Below are 12,386 nucleotides of genomic sequence, written 5' to 3'. Positions count from 1 at the left end.
AGCTTTAAAATCAGTGTATTTTAATGCATCTCTCTTCGTCAGTGAGTCAGTGTATTTCTGTAATTTTTAATATACAAATATCTTAGTTTGTTTGCTCCAACTTTTAAGTTTACTGTTAAATATTCTTTTGTTGTTGTCAAAATTAGCAATAAAATGTAGATGAAGTATACACCGGCCTTCAAAATTTAATTGCTGTTACTATGTTATTTATTTAAATACATATTTTCGAAATAACTCAATTTTCAGGACAGTCAAAACAATTTTCTGCATTACTGAGAAGAAAATTATGAAAATCAATGCGGTTTTACAATTTTATAAAACGATAGATATTTACATAGAATTAAATTAGGGATTTCAACTTTTGAAAGTCAATGCATTTTAGTTGAGTGTGGAAAGCTCTAATTGAATTTTGATTGTTAAATACAAAATAGGAAACTTTATATTTATTATCAATATCTAAATATCATAATAGTCAATATCTGAAATAGAAAATACAGGATGTAAATCATTCAAATACTGGTTAACCCTTTCCGGTGCAAAGTAGCCAGTTTGGCAACATTGGCTCAAACTATAGTTATTTTACTAACAATGTTACAAACCATTGGGAATGTAAAACTTATTGCTTTTAAACGTTTAACAACCACTATTCTTTGAACAACAAAGAGCTAAAGTATGTCGCTGTAATTAGAATGCACTGTCCAAGGACGTACTTGCTAATGTCCAGCCACACTAAAATTTTCATTCGAAATTTGCCATTCTGGAAAGGGTTAAATAAGAAACAAATCTAATTTAATTCATGTTTGGTAATTTGTATGTAAAACGATGGTTTTCAGTCTGTTATTTCAGGTTTTATTTATAGCTTTGATACTTTTATTATTAACTTTCTTTATTATGTTCAAATGTAATTCTTCTTTCCTTAAAATTAGCCATGATCTTCGTTCCAATGATTAACATGCATCTGTGAGTCTTTTTTTCCATATATTTGCTAAGAGTGGTAAAAATAAGTCACAAAAATATTGTCAACATATCTCTATATTTTCAATTAGGCACATTTACGGTTAGTAATCTCTGAGTATAACGTTAAAGTATGCATAAATGAACCTGCGTATCATCTGTCTACCAATTTACACACCTTAAATATGTTAAATAAATTGCGGTGGAATTTTAAGTTACAGAATCAGACACAAAACATATTTTACTGAATAAATATGATGATTTTTTTTTTTTTTGCCGCAGATTCGGGTTTTGATCCTTAAAATATGGGGAGTAGCTAAAATTTGAAAAATGTGGCTCAGTATTTCTTTGACCCATATTGGACACCGGTGCCCCTTTTATTATTTTAGATAATTTTCTTTCTGACTCTCTCATTACAAGCAAAAATATATTTTAGATTTTTTTTTAACTTTATTTTTATAAAAAACAGTCTAATAGTTTCTAAAAAAATCCGTTAGTTAATCGGAATTATATTTGTACTAAAATATAAATACCTCAAAAAGTAGTTTGAATTTTTTTTCATTCATATTCAAAAATTTATCAATAATTGATTTTGTAAATCGAAGAAATTTTAATGAGGAATAACTGTTTCACTTAGATATAAATAACTGCAAGAAAATGCAAATTAAAAAAATAATTGTTTGAAAATGAGCCGCGTTTGGTAGATTTTTCTTTTAACTCAGAAAAAGATACCGGTGTTTTTCAGGTCGTATTTCATAACCATAAGTCATTAAAATGTTAAATATAATATTTTTCACTTATATTGACCTAAATTAATTTCAAATATTGAAAGAAGCATCTGAAAACTAATAAAAAATTTACGTCAAAGGGTTAAAAGGGCTAACTTTTATTTATGTAACCGCACCACCCACCTAATTTGTTGCTTTACGTTTAATAAATAAATGAAAATATAACCGAAATTTCAGAGATACGAGTAGCTCATAATTTCCCAGCTTAATCGATTACCATCCCCGATATTATCGATTATCATAAATACTATTTCAAATCCATAAATATTATTTCCTCGCAACAAAGCGCGTCTGTTGCCTGTCTGAAAAATTACTCCGCTGCTTTGTAGATACATGCACAATGAAAAAAGTAATTCTCCGATATTTTCGTTTCATTTCCTGCACCGCCTTTCGCTAATTGATTCGTAATTTACTACCTGATTCGTTAATTATAAAATTAATTTATTAATTAATATTGTTAATTACCCAACGTAATTTCGTTACTACGTTTATTACTAAATTCGTTAATTAACAATTAACTTATAATTTCGTTAATCATTAATTTACTTCCGTTTCGTTAACTTTTTCTCATTTTATAATGAATGATAAATTCTCAAATTCCCATCTCTTCATTTCATAAAATAATTAAGTGCAATATTTGTGTATAATTATTCTGCAAAATTTTTCTTTTAGCGGAAAACCGGCTTCAAAAATAAAGCTTACGAGCAATTGTGTATATATTAATAAAAGAAAAAATATTAATTATTCTGAATAAGATTATTTGTTATTTGAAAAAAAAAACACTATTAATTTTTGTTAGGGTGGGACTTAAAATTAGATTTTATGTCAGACAGCTGAACTCGCAGGTCAGGAACGCCATCCTCTGACCAGCTTTGGTAAACTGAAAATAAATAAAAGCTGAATTATGGTTTTCGCTAAAATTAAAACGGAGAAGAACTATTAGAAACATTGAAAATGGTTATGTGGGAAACATATTTCTCTATTGTTGAATTTAGTTCTGATAAATTTAATGGTTCGATGGGAAATACAAAATACAATTTTTTATAATTGCATATTCTTTAAATAATTTGTTCAATGGGTTGTTATAAGAAAATGTCTACAGATTTTTTCTCAATTAGCTATTTATTTTTTCTATAGCATTTAAAAATACAACCGAAACATTAAAAAATCTAATTAAATAACGGAAAATTAATTGGATATAAATATAATTACAGGTTCCGAAAATCATTAATGGTTTTAAAAAAAAAGGGCTTAATTCTCGGAAGCTCTGTGATCCTTCCTGGGAAGCGGTCTGAACAGCTGATCTAGAATCTGGACATGAATGGAGGAGGGGGGGGGAAAGAAAAAAGAAAGTAAGAAAGAAAGAGAAAATTTAATTCTGTAATTTCTCAAGGTTGTTGTGGAGGGGAATGGAGATTAATATTTTTAAGAAGGGACACTTTGTTTTTTCAGTTTTGATAAAAGCTCTAAAAAAACAATTGGAAGTAAACAGTAACAAAGTAAACTACATAAAATTTTCTGAAAAAATGTAAAAAATACATTTTCTGTAGGATCAAATGTTTCATAAAATAAAAAACTTGAAAATAGTGCAAAATTCTTATTTTAGACTTTTTTTTTTCATAATATTTTAAAAAACTGTAAGCTCTAGTAAAAATAGTTAATTTACAAAACAAACCGTGTACAATATCCTAATATTTATAATTTTTTTTTGAAATTATAAATTATTCGTAATTCAATGGAATTAATGTGACATTTTCATAATTTTACTGAGGCACCTCACGTGAAAAGAATTATCGTACAATAAAAATTAACCTAATTCGAATAACTTTTCAAATTGAAGTTATCAAACTCGGCCTTTAAAAATACATTTATCTATACAATACTTCTAAGACATCCTGAATAAATATTTTCAAAATTGTTTTAAGCATCGATTTTTAAAATTTAATTGTTTCATAAGCATGTAATGAGTAATGTATGTGCCCCTTTCGGTAAATATACATGTACTTTTTTTTTCTTCTCCTTTTTAGTCAGAAATGTAAGTACTCAAATATTCACTTTTTCAGTTAATTTATTTAGTTTTTTATTACTCAATGTATCTACTTTTCGCGTTGTTTAATTTTAGTAAGATAAAGCTAATTATTTCTTAAAAATCTTATTAAAAAAAATAAAAATATTATTGCTAAAGCTAAAGGTTACGTGTTAAAAAGTAAATTAAGAATAGAGAAATAAAGAATGAGAATAAAGAATGAGTGCAAAATAATACAAAGAATTATAATAAGAGTTTAAAAAAACTACAGGACGTAAGAACATGAATAAAAAAATCAAAGCCTGACTGTAAAACTACTTCACTGCTTAGAGAATTGGTATGCAGGGAAAAAAAGTAAACAACGCACGTTTTATCCAGTTGTTTTCACTGCATCTATATTAAATATTTTTGTACATAACCATTAAAAATTTAATTTACTTAATAATTTCTAAATATTAAAAATTTTAACAAATAATAGTTGTCTCATTGCAAACAGTATTTATATATAAATCTTTATAATAGTTATGTTAATTAGGGTCGAAAGAAAATCCTACTCTGTTGGATGGCTCTAAGAACAATTTTTAATTATGACATAATTAATAGGTAATGAATGCGTGCATCAGTTCATGTCTTATAAAAAAGAATCATATTTTACAAAAAGTTCATCAATTTATAGTTTACAAGTTTTTTTTAAGGAGAAACTATTAGCATGATTCATATATATTTAATATTTAACTTTTTCAACAAAAACAGGCTGCCAAATAAATTTGTCCAGTTAATTTTAAGATAACAGTGACAATTAAATACGGAATTAGTTCCTTCATTAACAAAAAAAGTTACTATATTCGTTAAAATGCGTTTAAAAGTAAGAAAATAATTTTAAAAAAATAATCATTCATAAAAATATAGTTTTTATTTAATAATTTTGATAATTATACTAATCGAAGTGAAACTATTTTGTTTTACATTAACAACCACACGGGGAAAAAATATAGGAAAAAGTTTTGAAATTATAACATTTTAAATAATTATAACATTATTATAGTGCACATAACAATAAACGTACCAGGACGTTTTTCTCTGATTTGATACAAATATGCTTTAATCTATCGATTCTAAAGTTTCTCGAACTACTTCAATGAGGATTGCTTCTAGAATATTGTCATTTTTAACCCTACCTATTTCAATATTAATAACCCTTCCTATTTTAATATTAATGCCCTTTTGAAATAAACTATACTAACTAATGAACTTCTCAAATAGATCTTTTATACTCCATTGTGGCCATTGCATAAATTTGACACACCAGCTCTAAAAATAACGTCATCAAACTTTTAGTAACATCTTTTGAATGTTTGGTATCCACTATTTTAATGAAAAACGACTTTTCATATTCTTCTAGATAAATCCGACTTTTTCAGATAAATCATCAATTTCTATGAAATCAAGCGGAAAAGTCGTAAAGAAAAAAAGAAAAAAAATTTCAACCTTCTATTAGTGCCATGTTCTAAAAATTATCAACTAGGGCTGATATTTTTTTTTTCTCACTTTATTTAAGTAATAGTACCATTCGAATGTTGTATACCCATCATTACATATAATGCAGGTGTCAAAAAATGTTGACTATGCAAAGTAATTAAAAAATATATATATAATTTATCCAACTGTCCACCAGATTAGTCATGTTCTCAAAATTACAAGGCTTCAAGTTTTAAATTTTTTTTTTAAGTAACGTCATTGGAATGTTTGACGCCCATTCTTTGTAAACCAATTTAAGAAAATTTGGTGTTGCACAGTATTTGAAAACAATTAATTATTTTCCTACTGGTCAACCGCAAAGTCAGTGAAAATTTACTAAATTTTCAAAGTTAAAAAAAAGAAATGAAAAAAGAAAACAATGTTATTAGGAAGTTTGACACCCATTTTTTTAACCAATTGAAAAAAATTCTGCTGTTGCACAATATATAAAACAATTTATTAGTTTTTTACTGCAATCCTTCTCCACACCACTGATAGTTGTGTTTCACACTACAGAAAGCTTGTTCTTAAATCCAGGCTCAAAACTCTTTGATACTCCTTCAAGGAACAGAAATAGGCAGTTGGAAACGTATACATTTTTATGCATTTTCCTCCTAATTACTTGCAATTTATTTGGTTCAATATGTCTATGAGCGAAAGATTGAGATAAAGATAAGGATTACTGCAATGAAAATCAAGTGAATTTTAAATTTTTATTAACCAACGGAAAGTTCATTTCTGTCTAGCGTTTATTGTCTAAAACATAATTGAGCATTTTATTTTCTTACTTTATTATGAAATTTAAATATTTAGTATGCCTACTTTTTAAATATAAATTATAAGAGGAAAAAAGAAAGAGGGTGAGATTTACACATTCATTTAATACCTAAAGTCCCACATTCTACTTTGCATATTCAATTCAATTGCTTACAAAGACCTCTGGTTACCACAATTTTTGTTCACCGTTATATGATCACATCTTTTATTTTTTTTTTAATAAATTGCCATTAAAAGATAAAGCCCCTGAGTGAAAACTATTCCCAAAAACTGAATATTCATTTAAAATTAAGAGCTAATTTGTGAATTGAATTTCGAAAAGATTTCCGTATTGATATGCGGGGTGAAAAGTTACCAAATTTTGGCAATGAATTACTGTATCCTGGAGATATTTCCGTGTTGTGATCTGCCAACTCCAATCGCCGAGGTGCCAAATCGGTTTTAAAACTGCTATTTAAAAAAATAAAATGTAGATGTTTGCCCTAGTGGTGGCTATGAGTTATACCTTTCGAGTTGGTCCCTATCTTTGATTTTTTGTTAGTTTCTCGCTAGTTGCTGCTAGAACGTTGCCAAAATTCAGTTCAGGATACAGAAATCTCCCCTTATACCCGTATTAATACCTACTCACATTAATTTTAATTTTGTTCACACCAATAAAATAGCCAAGGTGTCATAAGGATTTAAAGCTGTGTTTTTTCCATTTTGCTGGCATAGGCAGTAAATTCGCCCATGCAAACTTGCTGAATGCAAGTAAATTCAATGTTTTTATTTTAACAAATGAATAAATGGATGAAATAGCAAAAATTGCTTGCGCTGGTGAAATGGAAAAGTACCCTTTAAGCATCCAATAATATATACCCTTAGAGTTTGTTGCCTTCTGTGATTTTTTTTCAAAGTTTCTTGCAGTTTCTGCCCAGAGATTGCTGAATTTTGGTGAATATTTTAGTGCAGATATCAATATAGAAATCTTAGAAGTTTTTTGAATTTGCATAAATTGAAAAAAAAAACAAAACATGTTGTGGTTTTTTCAAGGGGGGCTATAAGTTATTCTCCATCGGTGATATATTTTTTCTTTTAGCAGTTGCTCGGAATATCCAAAAACTTAACATTATTACCTATACAACTAGACAGAGGCTCGCAGGAAGCTGAAAAAAGAAGGGGGGGGGGAAACATCACAGAAGGAGACCAATTTAAAGATTAAAACTCCGGTTTAAGCAAATCACTAAACATTTCTTTAAAAAAATATACTATTAGTAAAGCTCTTTAGCATGTTATTGATAGTAGTTATCACAGACAGATACGGCTGCAAAAATATAACCTTATCGATTGTTTTTAGAAATTCTTGTACGTTGGACACTTTTTCTCTTTGTAATTAATTTAGCCAGCCCCAGCACACATTTTAATTTATCTGTTGTTTGTGCTAAACATAACCACAAGTCATGGTTTTTTAAACCATTAATGATCTTTAAGTTTTTCTTGTATATTATTTTCTGACGTACTTTTCTTTTTCTTATTAAGCAAAATTTGGTTTCCTCATTCTTAGAATTGAATGTTGAATGTTTTTAAGAAATTCAGGTATAGTTGATACTTTATTTATTTTCATCTCCATTCAGAGGGTGATCAAATGAAAATAAATTAGTTTTTTTTTAAAGAATCCAGACTTTTGTTTTTTCTTTACCAATAATTAAATTAAACCTGTCCCAAGTACTATCTGTTTAATTTTACCTTATTTAATATAAATGCAGAGTATTTTATTTTATCTTTGATGCTATTGTTTTACAATAAACATATGTTTTGGGTAAAAATTGGACAGTGGCATAGGAGTAACTGAAAAAAATCTGTTAAAGACATAGCAGACTTGAACTTGTTGCCACCTGCATGCATGCCCAAATATATATTTCTATTTTTTTTAATAACTTATCAGCTCTTGTAATTAATTTTCAAATAAAACTAAAAATAAAATTATATATTTTTAATATATTTAATTAGTTAATGTATTTTAAACATTTGTTATTTTTTGTAGAAACTTTGCAACGGCACCCTTACAATATGGCTATTTATGCCTGCGGTACATTTTACAAATTAAGTTAAGTTTATTTAAATTAGTTGTATGACTTAAGCCTTTTAAACACTGTTAAGTGTATGATAAAGTAGATCTCACATCCATTGCTGAATGTTGAGTTTCATGGTTTCAATCTTGGAGCTTCAGTATCTGACATGCACATGTTTTGTTTTCTAGCTTAAATGAATGTTAAATCTAATGTGTTGGCTTCAGTTCATATTGAAATAATGTGAAATTGTAGTTATTTAAACCTATTGCATTGATTAAATAAGATTGAAAAGAAAAGCACTATTACCATGGCCTTTAAAAGAAGTTAAAAAAAGCCAGATTTAAGTAATATATTTTTAACTTATTTTTCAAATTACCAAAAAAATATTCTAAAACTTCTATGTAAAGAGATATCTGTTTATAAAAATGGAATCTTTCACCAAAATTATTGCAGTTCTTTAGCAACAGTTATTAAGTAACATTTAAAAAAAAAATCGTAGCTTGGAGCAACTCCAAGAATACCACCATGCAAGCTTTTATAAATTATTTTGTAATTTAGAATGAATGCAGGTAACAGGCAATTCGTACACGGGCAGTTTGATGCCTTGTTATTTTAGTTGGTATCAGGGTTGGCAGGTTTTTGACATGTGACAGTTTTTGACAGTTTAAGCCATGGTTTAAACCGTCACGTCAAAAACCTCACTGTCAAAAATGTCGAAAATGTCAAAAACCTATATTCATATGTGAAATTTAATTAATACATAAAATTTATATATTTTTTATAAAGGATAGTGTTTCTAAATTTGTTCTAGAAAAAATAAATTTAAAATTTTGAAGAAACACTTATATTTTGAATAGTAACCAAAATCTTGTACTTTTGAAAGCTCACATCTTTTGTAATATTATGTATTCATTTTCATGTGTTATTGAAAATCTGCAGTGATATTATTAAGAAATTTATTTATAACCAAATTTAGTGTATAGTATAGATTATACTAAAAATTAGACATTTTTAAAGATAAACATTAGCAGTTTTGTACATTAGACATCTTTTAAAGAAAAATCTTTTTAATATTCCTCTAAATCTTCTTAATAATCTTTTTAACATAAGACAATACAAATTTAAGTGCTTTCTGTTAAATACACAGAGTAGTTAGTGTCGATTTACAGTATATTCAGCCTATTCATTTACTATGCTGAAAATTTAGTTTATCCAAATACTTGTGAATTTCATTTTGCTAAATACTATATGCAGAGTTTTGTTGAATATCTAAATATTCAGCTGTTGAATAATTACTTCTTGCTTTCAAGATATGCATTATTTGTATTCTTAATACAAGTGGGGGAAAAAATTAAGAGGTAAAAATTGTTTTAAAATGATAAGTGTAATAATTATAAATAAATATAATAAACAATATGAATTATATTTATCATTATTCCCAAATATAACTACTTTTAAATTCAAATTAACATACTGGATAATAAAGATATTCGGTATAACATTAAATTTTTTTTTCATACACTTGTATCAAGTTTGTATTTATACAACATAACTTGTAAGTTCCTTATAAATATTAGTTATATGTTCCTTATATGTCAAAAATTCATAGTAATAAACTTTTAATTTTCTTAAGTATCAAAAAAAATTTTTTTTTTCAAAATATAAATATTTAAAAAAAATTTCTGCACATGCATTTGAATATAAATTTCTGAGATTTTAAATCTGTTATTTAACCTTAATTTTAATTAAAAAATATTTTAAAGCCTGCTGATTACCTATAGTATAATTAAATTTCAATATAATGCATCTCAACTGTTGGTAGTTTTGAAGTTTATACATTTTTTTGGCAAACTTTAGTTATAGACATTTTTGACGGGTTTTTGACGGTTTAAACCAGTATTATACCCTTGTCATGTCAAAAACCACTTTTTGACGTCAAAAACCCAACCCTGGTTGGTATGATCAGGATCCAATATGGTAGCATCTTCAAAAAAGTATTTTTTTTCCTTCATTTTTATAATTACTTAGAACTGTTTACATATTGGTGGCTTAAATAAACAATATTTAAATTTATGTTCATTTTAATTTTTTAATAGATAAATGTCTGTTGTAAAGGATAAAGAGACAGATAAAACAGTGAATATTGAAGGGATTTTAGCTGACTTTTTTCTGAAGAAAATGAATGGCTCTAAATCTGAGTCATGGAATTATGAGAAAAAAAGGAAAAAGAAAGATAAGAAACACAAGACGAAGAAATCTAAGCATAAAAGAAGCAGATCTTGTAGTTCCGAAGAAAAATCAAAAGATTATATGGTAATTAATGGCTTTTTTTATTATATATAACTTCAAATCTTTTTTCTTCTGTTAAATTTTTATGTGTACCTCAGCATGAAAACAATATTGCCCGACAATAATCGGGTCATGTGAAAATTCTGATCTGGCTTGTAAATGTAAATATCAGGAATACCATGAAATACAGATAAAGGGCCCCTTAAAATTTCAAATCACGAAGAGGGAGTGGATAAATGGTAGGCACTAAAGTGGGGAAAAAAATAGTAAATTGATAATATTTGATAAGCTCTAAATCCTATGTATGTTAAAGGGCATACACTTACTAATAAAGTTTACTACTTCTGATATTTCAAGAATTTGGAGAAGAGGCCTTATATCCCAGGCCCCGAAATTAAAAGTTTTATTACTTCTGATAGAAATAATTCTTAATCTGATGGTAATATAATAATTATTATGATGGTCTATTAATAATTATCTGAATTTACTTCATCAGTTGTGCTTTATACTTTTTTTTGGAAAAAATACCATATACTTTTTGTCATTAATGTTTATATTCTTGATTCATGTTTAAAATAAAAGAGATTGTTGAAAATTGAAATTCTAATTAAAAATTTATTACCAAAGTTGATTTTTTTTAATGAAAATTTGCTTTTATTTAAAACTATTTCGTTGTCACATGCCAAATCATGTTTATAATAACAATGTTTATATTTTTAGAGATGAATATATTTTTATATTATAGTTTTTCGATGGTTATGTTTTAAATTTTATTTATTTATTTTTACAGAAATGTGTTATAGATCATTCAAGCTCTGAAGAAAAAGATATTAAACGACTTCAGAGATTAAAGAGATTAGACACTAAAGATAACAATTTAAATATTGTTAATACTGTAGGCTCTGAAGATTATGAATCAAAAATCAAACTTCAATCATTTAATCAGAGTGATATTCTTTACGGGCCATCGCTGCAAACATTATTAGGCCTTCCAAATAATGATGGTCACGAGACTATTAATTCAGAAGTAAATATTGCTAGTAAGGATAAGATTAATACTGAAGCAAGTAAAAATACTACCGTTGCAGATATTATTGGTAATAAGATCACTATCGAAGCAAATAATACTGTTGATGGTGTAGAAGCCCAAACTAATGAAAATATAAAAGGATCTTTGAATTTGAATAAAGATGAAGCTAAAGCAAACACAGTATTATCTGATGATAAAAATGATGCAAAATCAACTATTTCTAAAGGAGGTGTTGAATCTGGGGATATTAAACACTCCGTTAATGTTCATGGTTCAAATTCTGAAGCAATTGAGTCTAAGAGAAAAAAGAAGTCCGACCGATATTCACGATCAAGATCCAGAAGCAGATCTTATGGTTCAGAGAAACATTCGAAATCATATAAGAGTAGACGTCATTCTCGCTCCAGATCAAATTCAAGGTCTAAATCCTTCAAAGATAAAAAAATCTCACGGTCCAGGAATAGATCTCGTTCAAGGTCTTATTCACGTCATAAAAGGTATAAATCAAGATCTAGATCTAAGGAATTTCAAAAAAGATACAGGAAATATCCCAGGAGGGATAGAAGTCGATCAACATCTAGAAGGCGTAGAAGATCACGTTCCAGGTCCAGTTCAAGAAGACGTGATGCTTCGTGGTCCCAAAGAAGGCATAGATCTCGTTCCCATTCATATGAACGTTCACGTCGTTCTCCAGACAAAGATTCAAAACACAAATCTAAATCATATAATAAAAGAAGTTCCAGTCGTGAACATGATTCTAGTAGAAAGAAGCGCTCTCGATCGAAATCACCTGACAAACATAGGTAAATAAACTCTTAATACAGTATTATTTCTTTTCTGCTGAGATATTTAAGCATGTTACTTTGGATTACATTATCTGTTGTAAATAATGAATAATGGTTTTGATTATGCAACTGCAAAAGTAAATGTTATGGTTCAATAATAATATTAAT

The 12,386-nt window shown here is 27.4% G+C and overlaps 1 protein-coding gene across 7 annotated transcripts in view; it reads left to right on the top strand.

Moving 5' to 3' along the window:
• Positions 1 to 5,848: 5,848 nt before the first annotated feature.
• LOC107450908 (uncharacterized) overlaps positions 5,849 to 12,386 on the top strand; it is a 28,286-nt gene continuing 21,748 nt past the window's right edge. For 3 of the 7 annotated variants that reach the window (XR_015432752.1, XR_015432751.1, XR_011638028.2), the window contains exons 1-3: positions 5,892 to 6,146; positions 10,211 to 10,427; positions 11,194 to 12,236. Coding sequence is in view for 2 of the 7 variants with exons in the window: in XM_016066852.4 (XP_015922338.2) it covers positions 10,215 to 10,427; positions 11,194 to 12,236 (1,256 nt within the window). In the remaining 5 variants the exon portion in view is untranslated. Of the gene's footprint in view, positions 6,147 to 10,210; positions 10,428 to 11,193; positions 12,237 to 12,386 lie in introns of all 7 variants that reach the window. The other 4 variants (XR_015432753.1, XM_016066852.4, XM_016066851.4 and 1 more) reach the window with 3 other exon arrangements.

Source organism: Parasteatoda tepidariorum, chromosome 3, assembly GCF_982258835.1.
Source record: "Parasteatoda tepidariorum strain Cologne lab strain chromosome 3, Ptep-v5.0, whole genome shotgun sequence".
Classification (NCBI taxonomy): Eukaryota; Metazoa; Arthropoda; class Arachnida; order Araneae; family Theridiidae; genus Parasteatoda; species Parasteatoda tepidariorum.
This window is presented reverse-complemented; position numbering and strand designations above follow the sequence as displayed.